The 21,782-nt window shown below is 41.6% G+C and overlaps 1 protein-coding gene across 1 annotated transcript in view; it reads left to right on the forward strand.

The window, feature by feature from the left end:
* Window positions 1–2,478: 2,478 nt before the first annotated feature.
* The window catches only part of CCDC169 (coiled-coil domain containing 169), a 57,975-nt gene continuing 38,671 nt past the window's right edge, over window positions 2,479–21,782 (forward strand). The window contains exons 1-4 of the mRNA XM_062195368.1: window positions 2,479–2,561; window positions 8,096–8,175; window positions 16,805–16,915; window positions 17,411–17,451. Of these exons, the coding sequence (XP_062051352.1) occupies window positions 2,479–2,561; window positions 8,096–8,175; window positions 16,805–16,915; window positions 17,411–17,451 (315 nt within the window). The remainder of the gene's footprint in view (window positions 2,562–8,095; window positions 8,176–16,804; window positions 16,916–17,410; window positions 17,452–21,782) is intronic.

Raw genomic sequence — 21,782 nt, forward strand, 5'->3', positions numbered from 1 at the left:
TAACTCTGCCTTTTAAATAAATAAATCTTAAAGAAAAGAGAGAGAGAGAAAAAAAAAGACACTCTCTGAATGATCCCCATAGTTAATAAGACACTGTTGTGTAGGAATTAAGCATGTTGGGAGCTGAAAGAATAGGTGGCTTTACTAGGGAGTGGTTGGTAAGTTTGAGGTGTCTGAGGTAAAGCTGCTTTGAGTGATGACAGGATTGTGTGGCTGTGCTCAAAGTGATGAGAGTTGAGAATTGAAGGATGAGGTGGTAGAGTGGGGTCAGCTAAGATTTAGAGTGAAAAGACATTTTTGTTGTCATAGTCAGTAGATAACAAATGATTTCCCAGGATGAAGCAAGCAGGAAGAGTTGATGCAGATGATGTTATACTGAGAACACATGTGGATCAGGTGTGTATGTGGTGCTGGTGTTTGGAGGGAGGAGTTTTGTTAGAAGCAAAGACACACAGAGGGACATGAAGAGTGACAGGTCCAATCTGCTAGCTCATTTTCCAAGTGCCTGCAATGGCCATGACTGAGCCAGACCAAAGCCAGGAGCCTGGAACTCAATCCAGGTCTCATGTAAGTCTCAGGGGCCCAAATATTTGAGCCATCACCACTGTTTCCTAGGGTCTGCACTGGCAGGAAAAGTGTTAGTTAGGAGCTAGGGCCAACTACTGAAGCCAGGTACTCAGACATGAGATTCCAATGTCATACAACAGAAATCTTAACCACTAGGCTAAATGTCCACTCTCAAGGTACAGGCTTTTTCCATGTGGATGAAAGAGTAGTGATTTGAAAGTGGCATTAGAGGTGTGGCAGGGAAAGTGATTTTTGTTTCTCTTTGAACCAAAGGAGGAGGGGGGTGCTACAGAAGAATTGGGGAACAAAAGCATCCTAATGGCTTTTGACACTTCAAAGGCTATGGTTTAGGTATATATCAGAGGAGACAAAACCGTAACAGCTGGAGCAGGTGTTTGATGAAGCTGTTAAGACACCACATAGTTGAGTGCCTGGGTTTCATTCCTGGCTCTGCTTCTGATTTCATCTTCCTGCTAAGGCACACCTTGGGAGACAGTGTTGATGGCTCAAGTGGTTGGGTCCCTCTCACACACATGGTAGACCTGGATTGAGTTCTAGGCTCCTGGCTTTGTCTTGTCCCACCCCTGACTGTTGGGGAATTAACCAGCAGATGGAATCATTCTTTCTTTCTCAAATAATAATAATAAACCAACAAATTATAGCAATGATTGCATCTCTCTACTCGAAGATGGAGATGATGGAAGACATAAAAACACAGACATATAAGGAGTAGAATACAAAATTTGTGAGTAAAAATATAATGAGATTTCAAGTTGTGGAGCGCAGCTTTGAAGTGGTTCACCAATTTTCCTAAATTCCAAGACAGAATAATCCGGAGTAGAGCCTCAGAAGTCCAGAGTTCAGTATTTTTTTGTTAGTTTTCTTTTTTCTTTTTCTTTGGACAGGCAGAATTAGACAGTGAGAGAGAGAGAGAGAGAGAGAGAGAGAGAGAGAGAGAGAGAAAGGTTTTCCTTCCGTTGGTTCACCCTCCAAATGGCTGCTACTGCCGGCACACTGCGCCAATCCGAAGCCAGGAGCCAGGTGCCCCTTCCTGGTCTCCCATGCGGGTGCAGGGCCCAAGCACTTGGGCCATCCTCCACTGCACTCCCGGGCCACAGCAGAGAGCTGGACTGGAAGAAGAGCAACCGGGACAGAATCCCGCGCTCCAAAGGGGACTAGAACCTGGTGTGCCAGCGCCGCAGGCGGAGTATTAGCCAAGTGAGCCGCAGCGTCAGCCTGTTAGTTTGTTTTTTAAGATTTACTTATTTCAAAGGTAGAAACTTTGGGCAGTTCCTTTGGGCAGGAACTCATCTGAGTGTCCCACGTAGGTGCAGGGGCCCAGGTGCTAATGCTCCTGCTTCCCCAGCCACATTAGCAGGGAGCTGGATTGAAAGCCCAGCTGCTGGGACTACAACCTCCACTCTCCTGTGGGATCTGGGTTCAACGTGTTGCCTTTTTGAGGCCGGCGCCTCCTCCCGCGCTTCCGGAGCCTCTAGTGCGCCTTCAACTGAAGCAAAGGCAGGCGCAGCCACTCTTGAATCCTGCGTTTCCCTGACCCTAACCGGGGCTAGGCGCAAACCCAGCAGCGTTCAGGAAAACCAACGCCAAAAGAAGCCAAGAAACAGGAAGCAGACGTTCTCCAGCCCCTTACACGCCACGCTATTTCCCTCCACCAGCGAGCGGAAAGCAGTGAGGCAGTTTTCCCGCCTGCAGAGAGCGCTTTCTCCAGGGGAGTTCCCCAGGCACCCGCGGCAGCCCGGGGCGACGCCCTGTGACGTCCCGGCGTGACGCGCCAGGGCTGCCGGGAGCCCGCCACTGTGAGGCCCTTCGCCCTGGGGACGGTGCCTCGCAAGGCCTTCTCCTTACCCACTTCGGGGAAGGCCGGGGCGCGGAAGGTCTCTAGCGGCCGCTATGGGGGAGGGAGGAGGTGAAAACTTCGACGGTGTGAGCACCGACCGCCTTAAGCTGGAGTTGCTGGAAGAAATCCACATGAAGTGAGTCGGGGTGGCGCGCGCTGTGGAGTCCTGACCCGCGTCCTGACCTCCCCGGGCGCGAGCGCCGGTTCCTGCCCCACTGCCTCTCAAGGCTGAAGCCACGGAGGTGGATTTGAGACCTGCGTCGTGATAACTGTCCGGACACATGGAGCGACTTCCCCAAACAGTGTTTTATGTGAAAGATTAATTTGAGTCTAATTAAGCACTCACTATTTTAAATAAGCAGGCTTTCAGGATCAAATTAAGTGACGTGTATTATCTCCATGTATTATAATCCTAAAATACGTGTTTGGTGGTTTTTTGTTTTTGGCAGAAAGTTTGAATTTATTTTGCAGTTCTTTTCATCTTTATCATTAGGAATGTGCAAACTACCTGTTTTTATGTTACTTGGAATTTCTGTACAGATAATCCACCAGTTTGCTAGTCAAGTCACATTTGGTTCAATTTTTGTAGAGTTGTATTTGTTTTTACATTCTACAAAGTTAACTTTTAATAGACTTATTTATTTGAAAGGGCAGAGCTACAGAGAGAGAGAGAGAGATCTTCCATCTGCTAAGTCACTCCCCAAATGGCTGCAATCCCTGGCTGGAGCCAGGAGCCTGGAACCCCAGGTCTCCCACCTTGGTTGGGTGGGCAGGGGTCCAAGCAGTGGGGCGGTCTTCTGTTGCTTTCCCAGGAGCATTAGGAAGGAGCTGGATTGGAAGTGAAGCAGCCATGATTCCAACTGGTTCACATGTGGGATGCCTACAAGGCAGTGGCTTAACCCACTGTGTCACAATGCTGACCTCTAGAAAGTTAGTTTTTTAATTGACAAAACTAGTTACGGTGTACATCATGATATTTTGATGTGTATATACTGTGAGTATATGAATGAATATGTATACACTGACTATATGAATGTGATGGCTAGGTCAAGGTATTTAATGTGTAATTACCTCACATTTTATTTTTTTAAAGATGTATTTTTTATTTATTTGAAAGAGCTATAGGAGAGGAGGAAGAGGAGAGAGAGAGAGCGCCAGCTTTCATTTGCTAGTTCACTCCCCAAATGACCGCAATGGGCTGGTCAGGCCGAAATCAGGAGCATGGAGCTTCTTCTGGAAGAAGTGCAGAGGCCCAAAGACTTCGGCCATCTAATGCTGTTTTCCCAGGAGCATTAGCAGGGAGCTGGATTGGAAGTGGAGCAGCTTGTTCTTGAGCTGGCTCCCATATGGGATGCTGGCATCACAGGTGGAAGTTTAACCTGCTATGCCACAATGCCAGCCCCACATGTTTATCATTTTTTTAAAAAAATGTTTGTTTTATAATATCATGTAGGATCTCTGTCATGAATGTGCTGTACACTGTGATTTAATGCTATAACTAGTACTCCAACAGTATTTTTCACTTTGTGTTGCTATGTGAGGGCAAACTGTTGAAATCTTTACTTTATATATACTAAACTGATTATCTGTATATAAAGAGAATTGAAAATGAATCTTGATGTGAATGGAAGGGGAGAGAGAGCAGGAAAGGGGAGGGTTGCAGGTGGGAGGAAAGTTATGGGGTGGGGGAGCCATTGTAATCCATAAGCTATACTTTGGAAATTTATATTCATTAAATAAAAGCCTTAAAAAAATATTTGTTTTATTTATTTGAAAGAGTGGAAGAGAGGGAGAAAGAGAGAGAGAGAGAGAGAAGGAGAGAGAGAGAGAGAGATCGATCTTCCATCTGCTTCTTTACTCCCCAAATGGCCCCAATGGCCAGGACTGGGCCCTGCTGAAGCCAGGAGCCAGAAGCTTCATCTGGGTCTCCCATGTGGGTGGCAGGGGCCCAAACACTTGTGCAATTTTCTGTGGCTTTTCCTAGGTCATTAGCAGGGAGTTGGATTGGAAGTGGAGCATCCAGGATGCAAAGCAGGGTCCATATGGAATGTTGGTGTCACAGGCAGTGGTTTAACCTGCTGTGTCACAATACCAGCCCCATGTTTTAATGGAGGGGCCAGCACTGTGGTACAGCAGGTTAAAGCCCCAGCCTGCAGCGCCAGCATCCCATATGGGTGCAGGTTCTAGTTCTGGCTGCTCCCCTTCCAATTCAGCTCTCTGCTATGGCCTGGGAAAGCAGTAGAAGACGGTCCAAGTCCTTGGGCCTCTGCACCCACATGGAAGACGTGGAAGAAGCTCCTGGTTCCTGGCTTTGGATTGGTTCAGCTCTGGCTATTTTGGGGAGTGAACCAGTGGATGGAAGACCTTTCTCTCTGTCTCTCCCTCTCTGTCTGTAACTCTACCTCTCAAATAAGTAAAATCTTTAAAAAAATTTTAATGGTGAGAACAGTTGCACTTTTCAGATATACAGATTGTTATTAACTGTAGTCAGCCTCATGTACAATAAATCTCTCTCTTTTTTTTGGCCGGCGCCGTGGCTCAACAGGCTAATCCTCCACCTTGCGGCGCCGGCACACCGGGTTCTAGTCCCGGTCGGGGCACCGATCCTGTCCCGGTTGCCCCTCTTCCAGGCCAGCTCTCTGCTGTGGCCAGGGAGTGCAGTGGAGGATAGCCCAAGTGTTTGGGCTCTGCACCCCATGGGAGACCAGGATAAGCACCTGGCTCCTGGCTTCGGATCAGTGCAATGTGCCGGCTGCAGCTCGCCAACCGCGGCGGCCATTGGAGGGTGAACCAACGGCAAAGGGAAGACCTTTCTCTCTGTCTCTCTCTCTCACTGTCCACTCTGCCTGTCAAAAAAAAAATAAATAAATAAAAAATAAATCTCTCTCTTTTTTTTTAAAGATTAATTTATTTATTTGAAAGGCAGACTCACAGAAAGGCAGAGAGAGGTCTTCCATCTGCTGATTGACTCCCCAGATGGCTGCAATGGCTGGAGCTGAGCCGATCGGAAGCTGGGAGCCTGGAGCTTCCTCTGGGTCTCCTACATGGGTGCAGAGGCACAAGGACCTAGACCATCTTCTACTGCTTTCTCAGGCCCAAGCAGAGAGCCAGATCAGAAGTGGAGCAGTCGGTATTCAAACCTGTGCCCATAAGGGATGCTGGCACTGCAGGCCGCGGCCTCACCCAACTATGCTATAGCGCTGGCCCCACAATAGATCTCTTGAACTTGTTCCTCCTAGCTGAAATTTTGTGTCCTTTGACCAACATCTTTTCAATCTTCTTACCTCCTCATCTTTTAAAATCAATATTTTCCTGCTATTTTTATGACTTTTACTTTTATATACTCCACATATAAGTGAGATCATGCTGTTATTTGTCCTTTTGTGCCTGGCTTATTTCCTAATGTCCTCCAGAGTCATCCATGTTGTCCCATATGACAGCCTCTCCTCCTTGTTTGAGGGCTGAAGAGTCTTCCATTGTGTATAAACACCACTTTGTTTACCCATTCATCCACTGATGGACACTTTGTGTTGATTCCTTATCTTGACTGCAAAGAATATGGGAATGCAGATACCTCTTTAACGTACTGGTTTTATATCCTTCGGATATATGCAAAACAGTGGGATTCTGGATCACATGGTAGTTTTATTTTTTTTTAAAGATTTATTTATTTATTTGAAAGTCAGAGTTACACAGAGAGAGGAGAGGCAGAGAGAGAGAGTGGTCTTCCATTCGATAGTTCACTCTCCAGATAGCTGCAATGGCCAGAGCTGCACCGATCCGAAGCCAGGAGCCAGGAGCTTCCTCCCAGTCTCCCAGGCGGGTGCAGGGGCCCAAGGACTTGGGCCATCTTCTGCTGCTATCCCAGGCCACAGCAGAGAGCTGGATCGGAAGAGGAGCAGCCGGGACTAGAACTGGTGCCCATATGGGATGCCAGCACTTCAGACCAGGGCTTTAACTGCTGCACCACAGCGCTGGCCCCTATAGTTTTATTTTTAATTTTTCATAATTTTTCAAATTATTTTTAAAAATTTAGCGGTTGTAAAATTGTGGTTATTTATGGGGTACTATGTGATGTTACATTACATATTATATGTATACATTGTCTAACATCCAATCAGGGTAATTTATCCTTTCAAGAATCTAACATTTCTTTATATATTTGGTTTCTGTTTAAAATTCCAAAGATTTTATTTAATTATGCATTCCTTTCCTCCCTTTAGAAGAACTTCAGAATTGGTGACATTTTGTTAAAATGGAATCCTTCCTATATGCTTTTTAAAACCCTTTTGGTACTTTACATTAAATCTTTGAGACATTTTAAGTATTTTTCAAAGATACTGCAAACCCTACGAACAGGCCTCATGAGACTTAACCTCCTGTGTGTGTATAAAAGCATCTATGCTTTCTTCCTTTGTAGCTCCATTCGAGCTGTTTTAATTGTGGGCCTATTTCTTGGTCTTGTTCCAAAGTATGAATATTCGGAAGACAGTATGTTCTGAGGCAGTAAAGGATTAGAGCAATATTTTAAAGAAATCCTGCGTAAATTCAAATACCAGCTCTTATCACTATTAATCACTTTAAGCCTCAGTTTTCTCAATTCTAAGACTGGAATACAAGTAGTTAGATCTTATCTATCTCAATCCTGTTGCCAGGATGGAGTGAAAAGTATCATAAAACACTTAACTGGCTTGTAATAAGCATTCAGTGGAAGTTAGCTGGTGTAATTGCTATTGTTCTAGTCACTTGTCCACTGTAGCATCTTCAACACTTAGCCTATGTAGGTATTCAAAAATCTTACTGAGGGCGGCGGCTCAATAGGCTAATCCTCCACCTTGCAGCGCCAGCACACGGTGTTCTAGTCCCAGTCGGGGCTCCGGATTCTGTCCCGGTTGCCCCTCTTCCAGACCAGCTCTGTGCTGTGGCCCAGGAGTGCAGTGGAGGATGGCCCAAGTGCTTGGGCCCTGCACCCCATGGGAGACTAGGAAAAGCACCTGGCTCCTGGCTTCAGATCAGCATGGTGCACCTGCCGCAGCGGCCATTGGAGGGAGAGAGGGAGAGACAGAGAAAAAGGTCTTCCATCTGTTGGTTCACTCCCCAAATGGCCACTACAGCCAGAGCTGGGCCAATTCGGAGCCAGGAGCCAGGAGCCTCCTCCAGGCCTCCCAGGTGGGTGCAGGGGCTCCAGTAGTTGGGACATCCTCTACTGCTTTTCTCAGGCCATAGTGTGCTATTTCTTAATAGCCTAAATAGCTAACTTCTGGAATGCTTTTTAAAAAATTTCTATGTATGTGTGTGTTTAGTGTTTGGTTTTTCCTCTTTGTTTTAGGTTGTTAGTTGTTATCTATTGCCTTGATTGTTCTTTTTTCTAATGATTTCAACTCCTAATTTTGGTGGGATAACCAGCTTCTTTGGAATTATACATTTAAGTTAAGAGTAAATGGTTCAGTGGTTGCCTGGGGGCTTTGAGTTTTAGTGTTTACTTGAACCCATGTGGAACTGGTTAATCAAACCTTCATTTGCCTGATAATTGATTCTCAATCATCCATGCCTTCAATAAATGATATCTCACAATAAAGTATTACTGAAATAGTGGTGGATTACTATGTATCATTTTTGTCACATTATTTTTAATTGATTCATAATTAGTAAAAACATTTTTAATAACAGGGATATTGTGCAACTCTCAATGCTTGAAATAAGACACAAGATAGCAGAACTGGAAGCCAAACTTAAGGGTGATGATGAAGGTATGTAAGTAACAATTATTGTTCCCTTTACCAAGATACTTATAGTCTATTAAATTATATATATTAAATAATACTATCAAAATTTCAATGTTTCTTCTGGGTAGCACTAATAATTTATTATAAAAGGCCTAAGACTCTTATTTCAGAACATCCAACCTATTACTGTATATATATATTTTTTTGACAGGCAGAGTTAGAGAGAGAGAGAGAGAGAGAGAGGTCTTCCTTCTGTTGGTTCACCCCCCAAATGGCCGCTATGGCCGGCACACTGCACCAATCCAAAGCCAAGAGCCAGGTGCTTCCTCCTGGTCTCCCATGCGGGTGCAGGGCCCAAGCACTTGGGCCATCCTCCACTGCACCCCCGGGCCACTGGAAGAGGAGCAACCTGGACAGAATCTGGCGCCCCAACCGGGACTAGAACCTGGGGTACCAGCGCCGCAGGCGGAGGATTAGCCTAGTGAGCCACGGTGCCGGCGTCATGTAGTTTTAATTATGCTGCTTATTCTCCTTTCCTGAAATTTCTTTAAAATCTATTGTTTCTAGTTCCATCCTCTGAAGAATGCAGAAGTATACACTCACTCCATTATAGCTTTTCAGAGGTTTGGAAACAACTCTCTGTTGCCATAGTTTGTTTTGATTTTTGTTTTCTGAGCTACACTATTAAATTGCATTAGCCTAGTGAGCCGTGGCGCCAGCCAATTATTTTTCTGTATATTACAAGTTCAAAATGTTCATCAGTTAGCAAAAATTTTGCTATGTGATACTGATATATTATTTCCTCAGTAAATAATAAAATACCATTTTTTTTTTTTTCTATTCAACTCAAGTCATGCTCTTTTAACTTCAGGATTTAGGGTATAACTTCAAAATTCATATCTACATTTTGGCTATTTGTCAGAAGAATGTATGTGGCAGGGGTGGGAGATTATACACTCACACACAAATGCACCCATTTTTATTTATAATATATACAGACTATTAATTTCATTCCATAAATATTGATTGAGATCTTGTCATATGTGAACATTTTGGTTATAAAATTTGTCTTTTCCCAATTCTAAAGAGGTTCACTGGGAGAACATGTCAAAGCAAAATATGAATGTAAAAAGTGATATAAATTCTGTAAAAGGAGAACTGGGAACTCTGAAGGCAAACTGACACAGCTTGGGTGTGGGCATAAAGACAACCTTTCCAGGGGAGGAAGCACATGAACTGAATATTGAAGAACACTAGGAGTGTATTAGGGTTATTAGTGGACTTTGATTCTTACACCTATTTATATGGTTTTCTTCCTCTGTTAGGGAGCCGTAAGCAAAAAGGGTTAGTAGTCATATGAGAGATTAAAAGCCATTTTTTATAAATACATAATGCTTCCATTAACCTTGGTTAGAGAGGCCAGCATTGTGGCGCAATGGATTAAGCCACTGCCTGCAACACTGACATCTGATATTGGAGCACCTGCTGCTCTGCTTCCAGTCCAGCTCCCTCTGCTATTGCACCTTGGAAAGCAATTGAAGATGACCCAAGTACTTAGATCCCCATCACCCATGTTGGAGACCAGGATGGAGTTCCAGGCTTCTGGCTTCAGCCTGTCCCAGCTCCAACCAGTGCAGCCATTTGGGGAGTGAACCAGCAGATGGACGATATCCCCCCTCCCCAACTCTGCCTTTCAAATAAGTAAACTAAATCATTTAGCTAAAAAAAAAAAAAGTGCTTGGTTAGAGACTGTTGCTTTTTCCCAGAGTGAAGCAGCCTCCTGTATCTCCACATCTGTATCTTAGATGTAACTAGCCCTATGGGACAGACTGAATAATTTATCAAGTGCACTGGCAGACTGCTGGAATTTCCTCACCTACCCAGTTACAGAAAAAGCATAAGCGATGCTCACAAGATATATATACAATGCAGTAATTATGCTTGCTGGTAAAACATTGCTCCACAAATTGTTATCAATCAACAACTCTTATGGGGAGGATTAGTTTGTTGGTCCAGAGAAAAGGTCATTAAAATAGTAGGAGAGGAAGGTCCTTTCCCTTTAGGCCAAAGCTAAAAGCCTAAGGTGAACTGCAGAAATATTTACCCCTTCCTTAACAATGAATCAAGGTTAGGCTGGTGCCATGGCTCAACAGGCTAATCCTCCGCCTGCGGCGCCAGCACACCGAGTTCTAGTCCCGGTCGGGGCGCCGGATTCTGTCCTGGTTGCCCCTCGTCCAGGCCAGCTCTCTGCTATGGCCCGGGAGTGCAGTGGAGGATGGCCCAAGTGCTTGGGTCCTGCACCCCATGGGAGACCAGGAGAAGCACGTGACTCCTGCCTTGGGATCAGTGCAGTGTGCGGGCCACAGCGCGCCGGCCGAGGCGGCCATTGGAGGGTGAACCAACGGCAAAGGAAGACCTTTCTCTCTGTCTCTCTCTCTCTCACTGTCCACTCTGCCTGTCAAAAAAAAAATAATAATAATGAATCAAGGTTAAGTGAGGAGGTTATTATTAGCCCCAGTTATGGAAAAATGAAATTTAGAAATTTAATCAACTTCTAAGGTTATATAGCCAGGGAGTTTCAGATCCATGATTTGATCCTAGATTACCTATCTACCATTACTACTATTATTGCTACAATTACTGTCTACCAAATTAGCTCTCAAAATAGTTCTGTTAATACAGTGCTGTGTGGCAAACCACCCTATAACTCTGGAGTTTCAGCAACCAGTTATCTTTCACAATTTGGTGAATTGATTGTGTTCACATGCATGAGTTTTGATTGGGGTCTCTCATATGGTTTCAGTCTGATGTTGTATAGGGCTTAGTCACCTGAAATTAGAACTGGGCTGTTCATTCCAAGATGACTCACTCACATGGTAGGCATCTGACACTGCTTGTTAACTGGGAGCCCAACCAGGACTGCTTATCATAAATTCCTCTTGTATCATTTATTTTGCACAATAGGGTCATTGGGTTTCAAAAAGATGTATCCCAACAGCAAGCATTCCAAATGTGAGTCAGTTTGTCTTTTAGTCAAAGAAATTTGAATTGAAACGTATACAGTTTGTTAATTGAAGAAGTAGAGATTTAAAAAAAAAAAATGAATCGGTCCTTTAAGCATTATTAGTGGCGGTAAAGTGCTATCCCTTTGGAAAGCACTTTTGGGACAATTTTTTTCTTTTTTTTAAGATTTTTTAATTTATTTTAAAGGCAGAGTTACAGAGAGACAGAGGCTGAGAGAGAGAGAGAGAGAGAAAGAGAGAAGTCTTCCATCTGCTGGTATAGTCTCCAAATAGCTGCAATGGCCAGAGCTGTGCTGATCCGAAGCCAGGAGCTTCCTCTGGGTCTCCCACGTGATGCAGGGGCCCAAGGACTGCTTTCCCAGGCCATAACAGAGAGCTGGGTTGGAAGAGGAGCAGCTGGGACTAGAACCGGCACCCATATGGGATGCCAGCACTTCAGGCCAGGGCGTTAACCCACTGCACCACAGTGCCGGCCCCGGGATAAATTTCTTATAATGATGAAAATATTAACAACAGCAGCTAATTTTATAGCTTTTTTTTGCATGCTGTACAGTGTTCTAAGCATTTTGCATATTTTAATTAATCTTAGTATCTGCTAAGACAGGAATTTTAATTATCCTTATTTTGCAGATGAGAAGTTGTGGCATAAAAAAGGTAAGAACTTTCTCCAAATCACATATATGATCTGATAAGTGATGGAGACATGTCTCAAACCCAAATCCTATTTCAGATATTATTTTCTCCTCCATTAAATTCCCTAGAAATTGACAGAGGAGCAAGTTTACCCATAAGAGATACTCTTGCATTAATATATCCCCTCCTGTTTTTTACATGTTGGTTTTTTGGACTTTATTGGTTTAGTTTATGCTGTTCTTGAATTTAGTTCTCACCTTCTTTGGCTGGGATGAGAGTCATTTCCCCTGCAAAGCATTTAAAGTATTTCCTGACCTTTGATCTTGACCTCTCCATGTTTAATTCCCTTCTATCACCTTCCAGATTGGATGGCTTGCTGTGTCTTCTGTAGCGACCACTTAACTGAAAATTATCTCTAATGTTCTGACATTAGGAAACATCTTTTTCTTGTCTTTTTCTCCTGACTAGTCCTACTACTGGTTGACCGTATATATTGTTCATTTTTGTATCCCTACTGCCTGGTACAGTGCCACAGGGGGCTTTTTCCTTCCCTTGTTGAAAATATTTTATTTTCCTGAGTATTTTTGAAATAATATAACTTCATTGCTCAGATGTTTATAAATGCAGTGAGCCACACATTCTTGAGTTAATTATTAAAGTCTGTGTAGGGTGCTATGTTTAAATGCATTCCTTCCAAAATTCAGGGATTGTCATATGATGGTACTGAGAAGTGGGGCCTTTTAGAGTTGATTAGCCCCTGAGGGTTCCTCTCTTGCGATTGTGATTAAGGCCCAAATGAAGAGGGCTCCTGTAGTATTGGGTTAAATTACTCTTCTGCTTTCCTTCGTGTGAGAATACAGCAAGGCCCTCACCAGACCAAATGTCAGCACCCTGATCTTGGACTTCTGAGAAAATGAATTTCTGTTCCTTATAAATATGCAATCTCAGGTATTTTGTCCACACAAAACAGACTAAGACATAGAGTCAATTTTCAACCAATATGTTCTCTTTAACTTTTAAAGAATATTACTTGACATTATTGCTTCATGGGGCCTTTTTTTTTGTTAGCATTGTTGCATCATCTCCATGGCAAAAAAATAAATAAAAAGAGAGAGAGAGAGAGAGAGAGAAAAGAGCAAAAATCCATGTCTAAGAAATAGGGCTCTACCTAATTTTCTTCTTGATGAACCTCTCCTTCCAAAGACAAGTCACAAAATTGACCATTTTATAAGTTTTCAATTTTTTGTATTGTTTTTATTTTTCTTGAAGTAAGCCTAGCCAAGGATTGCAAAACCATTTGACTTTTTCCTACTGTAGGAGCAGTGATTTTTATGGAGTTATTACTTGGGTGTTTTTTCCTCTTTTTTTTCCCCTCGAAGAGACACAGATATTTCTAATAAATCTAACCTTTTAATCTGTATTTTAAAGGACATCTTATTACAAGTACATCTTAGGCCTTGTTAGGTTGACTGCTGTTGTGCTCAAGGTAAGGGATTTTCTTTTTTGTTGTCAAATTCATTGTGGCAGTCTCAGAGACTATACCACTCCTTTTATGTAGGCTGGTTTCAGGAGGTACTAAACTTCCTTTAGTACCAAGTCTGTTCCAAAACATTGCTATTTTTAGCTCTCAGTCTTATTCCTAGGAGAAAACATAAATATCACTGCATTTTAAAGGCAGATGAAGAATGATGCAAATATTACAGACCTTAGTATTTTCAGTATTCTTGTGTAACCACAGAACAAAGTATGGTAGGAAAAGTAAGACTCAGTGTGGCTCTGTTTTAGAAAAACAAAACAGTTGACAGTTGATAATTAGGAAGTTGACATCATTTGTGGGATCCAATGCTGTTGTGTGAAAAGAAAAAAAAATATTTTTAATCACCAGTTTTGTGGGCCTTCATTCGTTTGTAAGCTATCAGAAATTCCAACAGATTCACTTTGTTACTAGTCATGTAAGTCAACCATGGCTGCAAGTTTTGGCAGGCTGTATACTCATTATTTTTATGCAATTATATATAAATGTCTTAATGAATTGTTACCTGTTTTGGCTCAATTGAATCTTTTGGATAAGTGTTCGGACTTCTCACTCCATAAAGCATTTGGAATAATGACTTTCAGTTTCAGTTAGGGAGGGTGTTTTTCCCTTTCTTTGGTAGACCACATTTGTGAGGAGGTGAATGTGTAAGGGAGACCTGTATCCCAGGTGAGGAGGTTGGTAGTGGTGTGAGCTAGTGCTCTCTCCTCAGACTCCTCTATTAACATGTAGCAGAAGTTATCTCAGGTATCTGAAATTAAATAAGCTGTCTCTCCCCGACCTCTTTCCAAAGCCCATCTTTGAAGACTCGGAAAAGTTAGCATTGGGCCTTAAAGCTGAACAAAGACCCTTTCATTTCTAGGCTGTATTATTCTTCCCCTTTTAGAACAAAAAGACAGCCAAAGCAGTTTACTGAAGGATCCTGCGGAAGGATAAGAGAAAATGCTTGAGTAGAGAGCTAAATGTCTGTGTTACTGTAGCTTAGTAGTTTAAAGGTTAAGAAAGATACACTTTCTAGTCAGGTAAAACTAGGTGTAAGCTCCAGTTCCCCCATTTATTAGCTCTGTCATCTTCAGAATGTTATCTTTGAACCTTGGTTTCTGTTACCAGTCGCGGAGGGAGGGCAGCTGCAAAAGCAAGTTTTATAGGTTCTTTTCCTCAGCTCAGTATAGAAATAAAAAGACAGGAAACAATTTTCAAAGAAGTAGATACTTCTGTTTGATTGGCAGGTGACAGAAAAGTGGCCTAAGGAGATCAGGTGGAGTGCCCAACCAGGATGCTGGCTTTCAGGAAGTGCCCAGGGTTTTATAAGGCATTCTGTGGGGGTGCCCATTGGATGGGGGCAGTGGGAGGAGGAGGAGTCCATATACTGGATGTTGATTAGCTTGGGGCTCATGGAGATAGCGGGGATCCTCTGAAGACAGCCCATCTCCTTAGGGGTTCAGCCCCCTCCTCTGCTAGTTCTGGGAGGAAGATTGCAACTAACTTGAAGGCATGATTTAAAACCACAAGGTCACACATGCAGCACAAGAAGCTGTTAGTGAGGGAGATACCACAGGTCTGGAGACAGCTTTCCAGCCTCAGCTGGCAGCCTGCTTGTGAAGGACATTCTTTTTTTTTTTTTTTTAATGAATATAAATTTCCAAAGTACAGCTTATGTATTACAAAGGCTTCCCCCCCCAACAACTTCCCTCCCACCCGCAACCCTCCCCTTTCCCACTCGCTCTCCCCTTCCATTCCCATCAAGATTCATTTTCAATTCTCTTTGTATACAGAAAATCAGTTTAGTATATATAAAGATTTCAACAGTTTGCCCTCACATAGCAACACAAAGTGAAAAAATACTGTTGGATTACTAGTTATAGCATTAAATAACAGTGTACATCACATTGATGACAGAGATCCTGCATGATATTTTTTTAAAAAGATTGATTACTTTTCTATGTAATTTCCAATTTAACACCAAGGTTTTTTTTTTTTTTTCACTTTCAATTATCTTTATATACAGAAGATCGCTTCAGTATATACTAAGTAAAGATTTCATCAGTTTGCACCCACACATAACCACAAAGTGTAAAAATACTGTTTCAGTACTAGCTATATCATTACTTCACCTTGGACAACCCATTAAGGACAGATCCCACATAGGACGTAAGTACACAGTGACTCCTGATGTTGATTTAACAATTTAACACTCTTGTTTATGGTGTCAGTAATCTCCCTAGGCTCTAGTCATGAGTTGCCAAGGCTATGGAAGCCTTTAGGGTTCGCTGACTTTGATCCTTTTCTGACAGGGCCATAGTCAAAGTGGAAGTTCTCTCCTCCCTTCAGAGAAAGGTACCTCCTACTTTGATGACCCCGTTCTTTCCACTGGGATCACACTCACTGAGATCCTTCATTTAGGTCTTCTTCTTCTTCTTCATCTTTTTTTTTTTTTTTTCCCAGAGTGTCTTGGCTTTCCATGCCTACAATACTCTCATAGGCTCTTCAGCCAGATCCAAATGCCTTAAGGGCTGATTCTGAGGCCAGAGTGCTATTTAGGACATCCGTCATTCTATGAGTCTGCTGTGTTTCCCCCTTCCCATGTTGGATCCTTCTCTCCCTTTTTTTGGTTTTATCAGTTAGTATTAGCAGACATTAATCTTGTTTGTGTGATCCCTTTGACTCTTAGATCTATCATTGTGATCAGTTGTGAACTGATATTGATCACCTGAACTGGTGAGATGGCATTGGTACATGCCACCTTGATGGGATAGTATTGGAGTCCCCTGGCACTTTTCTAACTCCATCATTTGGGGCAAGTCCAATTGAGCATGTCCCCAATTGTACATCTCCTCCCTCTCTTTTTCTCATTCTTATATTTAACCGGGATCACGTGAAGGACATTCTATCTGTGTCTGAGGGGCCCACAGACCTACCCCGCCCCGCCCCACTGGACAGCCTCAATTTCTTAATTTGTAAATAGGTTTTTAAATTGAGGATTAAATCAGTTAATATATGTAAAACATTATGTGTAGCACATATGCAGGTGGCAGTCATTAAACTGATTTCAGAGTTCTTTTGCAAAGAAAAAGATGAGTATGACATTGGATGGAAGGTTAGTACTGTTTAGGGTTTTTAATATATGGGTTTTCAAGTTCCAAGGGAAAAAACATATTCCTGATACTCCATCTAATGGAATTCATTATTGGAATACTCAAGGGGGAGAGAGAGGGATTGGAAGAAAGGAAGAACATTGAATCACAATATTTGTGGTGAGATCTGGCTGTGTGGAAGCCTGAGTGTGGGTCTAATCCCTACAATCTGGAAAATCCTATCTGACATAGAAATAAACTTGAAAACTTTCCTTATGCTTCATCTATATTGCTGATAAAGTCTAGTAACAGTAAAACTGAACTTATTCAGGTTACTGTAATAAATGAGAATTGGTAGGATGATCTTAATTTTCTTCCCTTTCATTCAGGTGGTGAATGGAAAATCCGTTATGAGACACAACTTGAATTAAATGATCAGCTAGAAAAACAAATTGTTTCTCTGAAAGAGAAAATGGAAAAATTCCGTGGAAATCCTTCAGGTACAAAAGCAATCATATATTTGTGTTATAAATTGAGATAAAAATAATAAAATAGGGGTGGGCATTTGGTGCAGTGGTTAAGAAGGCACTAGGGATGCCCACGTCCCATATCAGAGTGCCTGGGTTAAAACCTCACCTTCTTTTTTTTCTGCTTATTTTTTACAGACATTTTTTTAATTTTTAAAATCTCAGCTTTTCTGATTTCAGCTTCCTGATAATAAGCTAGGAGGCAGCAGGTGATGGCTCAACTAACTGGGTTTTTGCCACCTATGTGAGAGACCAAGATTGAGTTCTTGGCTCCCGATTTCAGCCTGGCCAAGACCCAACTGTTGCAGGCATTTGGGGAGTGAACTACTGGATGGAAGATTTCTTTCTGTCTCTGTTTTCTTTTGTGTCTCTCTGCCTTTCAAATGAATAGTAAAAAGATTTTAAATATTTCAAAAATAATAGAAAAACCCAATAAAATATCAATTGCTCACGTGTGCTTCATTTTAGATAGACTGTCTTCTATTCGTGCCTATGAACGAATGCCAGTGGTGAGTAAAAGATGATTAAACATAAAGAATAATTGAAGGAAATTATGTGGTTTTTTTCTAGATAGATTCCAACAACAGTTTAAAGACTGTCCAAATAAAATACTTTGTTCAGGAAAGCTGTTCCCTGAATGTGAGGAATCCTGTTACAAGGCCATCAGCTTAATCTGTCTTCTAGAGCTGAGCAGGGATGTTGGTGTTGGTACCAACAAGCAAAATGTCAGACGAGAAATCTCAGTAGTTAGGCTGGGTGGGAACCCTGAGTGTATCTATTTCTTGTGCTTGAAAACTCTATGTAACACACACTAAAAATATTCCATTCAGTTCCTCTGTATAGAAATACACATGTACATATACACATGAACACTCATATTTGCACATCCATATATATTCATACAGATGGAATATGCATGAAATATAACAGAGAAGCTATAAAATTATCCTACAGTGAACATGAAATCTCATTAGCCTGGCCTATCTACCTTTTCTTCTGGTTTCCCTTAATGATATCTTTCCCTTTAAGAGTTCATTTTAATTCCTAATAAATTATTTAAATTTATCTGTTTCACATGTTATGGAGTATATTCATTTGCTTTTCATTTGTTTAAATATTTATTTTTTAAAATATGGAGAAGGCCCAAAGCATAACTTACATTGGGTCCAGAGCATGCTTAGAAATAGCCTTTTCCTCAAAAGTCTTGCTGAATTTTAATTTCATAAAAACTCAGAAAAAAACATGGAAATCTTGTGGAAAACCAAGGGTGTTTTTTTAAAAATGAAAGTACTATACTCAGCTGAATTGGTAGGATTTAGCATTGTAATAGTAATAATATTGTTTGTCTTTAATTAAACTTAGTATGCAAATTAATTTCATGTTCTTTATCTCAGTCTTGCAATAACCTCCTCAAATAAAGTGAATATTATTCCCTTTAATGCATGTGACACTAAGCTTAAAGAGATGAAGGGAAAAACTCAGGCACACACAGTCTGGAAGTGTGGGGCCAAACTCTCCTAAAACAGTGTGCACCCATTTTTTTTTAAACCATGCTAACCCAACAGCCTTTCTATGATGATTATCAGAAATAACAACAAATAATTTTTGAATAGCTATAGGTAGAGCACCAAGTTGACGGCTGTATTACCATGAGTCCTGAAGACCAGAACACTTACAGATGTTGCTTTGGATGACTGCAAATCTTTAGTGAAAAATATAGAGAAGTGTCTCCTTTTTGCTACTAATGAATCAAGGAGAAATAAGTCCTTTTGCATACCTCAGCCCAGAAATACCCCTTATTTTTATGTCTTGGAAATCTATAAAATACTTTTTTTCATTTGAAAACTTGAAGTTCTACCCTCTACCCTTTCTTCCAGAGAGTCATATCCCCATCTGGTGGCACTTACACATTGCTGCTTGAACTATTTCAAAATTTAGTGCCCTTTTCTTTTCTAATTACAGATAGAATTTTGAAATTGCCTAGAGAATATCAACTACTACCTACAGAATATAAAATAGCCTGGGCACCTCCTTCTTGATAACTTGGCCCCAGCCCTAGATAGAGAAATTGGATATCACTAATATCATGGAGAATCCAGCAAGTGCAGCTGTGATGTAGTGAAAGCCTTTATAGCATATCTAAGGAGCACTCAAATGGTTCTCTGTTACCTCAGACACTGAAACAGTCATTTTGGCAAAAACATTTGTTTTTCTTGACAAATTTGTGTCATTCTTGAAGAAAGTGGTTTTCTGAGAAGTTTGGATCTGGAGACAGAGAATTATACTTGTGTTTCTCTTCAGCAAAGGACTGAAGAAACAATGAAACATCTAAGGGAGGGGCCACAGACAAGAAAAGAGGGGCCAGTGCTGTGGTATAGTAGGTTAAGCCTCTGCCTGTGGCGCCGGCATCCCATATGGGTGCTGGTTCATGTCCGGGCTGTTCCTCTTCTGATCCAGCTCTCTGCTAATAGCCTAGCAGTGGAAGATGGCCCAAGTGCTTGGGACCCTGCACTCATGTGGGAAACCTAGAAGAAGCTCCTGGCTCCTGGCTTTGGATCAGTCCAGCTCTGGCTGTTGAGGCCATGTAGGTGTGAACCAGCGGATGGAAGACCTCTCTCTCTCTCTCTCTGTCTCTCCCTCTCTGTGTCTGTAACTCAGTCTCTCAAATAAATAAATAAATATTAAAAGGAAAAAAATGAAGAAAGGAAAGAGAATTAAAGTCCAGGCTCTTGTGAACTGTTCTCTATCTTCTCTGGGCAGATACCCAGAGGAAGCATTTGGATTTTGTTAAATGATGGAATCCAGGAGGGGTTTGTCAAAAAGCACTGGCATTCAAGAACCCCATTAACAGGTCAAGAAATTTCTCCTATCTAAGGATAAAAGCTACATCAAGGCTTATTCTTTGATGGAAATGAACTCTATTTGTAGAAAGCAAACATATTTGTGCAATACAGACATTTTTTAAATTTCCCCTTAAGTTGATAATTAGAGAAAGGGCTTGAATCAGTTGCTTTTGAAGGCTGAAGTGAGAATTCAAATACCATGTGTAAATTTTCTGACTCTTTTTTAAAATATTTTATGTAAGTTATACAGGTTTCATATATTTCATATATATAGATTTAGGAAATTTCTTGACTCTTTATCCTTCTTACGGGTTGTTTGATCTTTAGGAATAATAACCAAATGAAACTGATGTCATTTAGTCTGAATACTAATTTTGAGTAACATCAAATTGCAGATTTTCCTATGGTTAACAAAAGGATGGACACTAGTTTTTTAGCACTATATGTAATTTTTAGGAATGCTATTTGAAAAAAAATATATGAAATGTTATATAAGTTATTTTCAAACTGGGTCATGAAAGTAGACTTGATTTTAGTGTTTGGGAAAAATTAACTTCTAGTTTTTGTCCTGACACAAGCTAGTTTGGAGCCTTCAACATTTTTGATGGGGTTCATTTTTTTCTCATCTGAAAGTAGTACAGATAATATATCACTTTGAAAATGTCTTTTGGTGGTATCACTTGTTAAAATTTCATTGTAACAAGATGAATCAGTTGAGGGTGGCATTGTGTTTCGTGAGAGAAAAGTATAAACAGTTAAGGTGTTAGATTTTTTTTTTTTTCATGTACAGGAAGAATTCGAGGTTCTCAGTGCAGAGTTGGTGCAGTGGTGCTAGAATGCCCACAGGTACCTAGGTTCCTCCTGGCTTTGCACCTTGTCTGTCCTTCAGTGAGTAGTGCTCAAATGTAAGTGCTGCACCTTTATACATGAAAATACATTTTCACATTTTCATTCAAAGAAGTGAAAGGAGATGGGCAAAGGGGAAGGCCTGTCAGGCTTGCTTTCGGTCAAAGAGTTTTCCAAAATGCTGCATCCAGCAGTTTCCCTCCCTGTTTCCTTGATCAGAACTCTGTCATGTGATCACCTTCATAGGTGAGAGAGGCTGGGAAATACAGTGCTTTGCTGAGCATAAGTAGGATGAAGGGGAGAATGGATATTGGGTATGCAATTAGCTCTGTCTGCCACTCAAGTTCATTTAAAATGAAGGTCAAAAATATGCATTCATTTGATATTATTTGGAACATAAGAGGCAAAGAAAAAGAATATCATAAAATCAAACATAACTACTATTGATAGTTATGTTTGATTTAAAAAAAGTAAGTCACCCAGCCAGCACCTCAGCTCAATAGGCTAATCCTCCGCCTGCGGTGCCGGCGCACTGGGTTCTAGTCCCGGTGGGGGCGCTGGATTCTGTCCCGGTCACTCCTCTTCTTGTCCAGCTCTCTGCTGTGACCCAGGAGTGCAGTGGAGGATGGCCCAAGTCCTTGGGCCCTGCACCTGGCTCCTGGCTTTGGAACAGCGTGGTGCACCGGCCACAGCGCACTGGCCGCAGCAGCCATTGGGGGGTGAACCAACGGAAAAGGGAGACTTTTCTCTCTGTCTCTCTCTCTCACTGTCCACTCTGCCTGTCAAAAAAAAAAAAAAAAAGTAAGTCACCCAACAAACAAGGGAATGACAATGATTACATTTAGTATTTTTTGTTGTATTTTTTTCTTTTAAAAAAAAATTACTTGGGGGAGAGCCAGAGATACATCACTGTTACTGTTGCCTCCCAGGCTCCACATTGGCAGGAAGCTAGAATTGGGAGTCAGAACCAGGACGCAAATCCAGGTACTTCTATATGGAATGTCGACATCTCAACCAGTATCTCAACCATTTGTTATAATATACAGGTGGAGTTGAGTTCTGTTTTGTTCTTTTCCCTGTCTCCTTTTCTATGCTTCCTTTTCATAGGAAAGAACTATTATAGATTTGGAATATGTCATTAATTTTTTATT

Source organism: Lepus europaeus, chromosome 6 (assembly GCF_033115175.1).
Source record: "Lepus europaeus isolate LE1 chromosome 6, mLepTim1.pri, whole genome shotgun sequence".
Classification (NCBI taxonomy): Eukaryota; Metazoa; Chordata; class Mammalia; order Lagomorpha; family Leporidae; genus Lepus; species Lepus europaeus.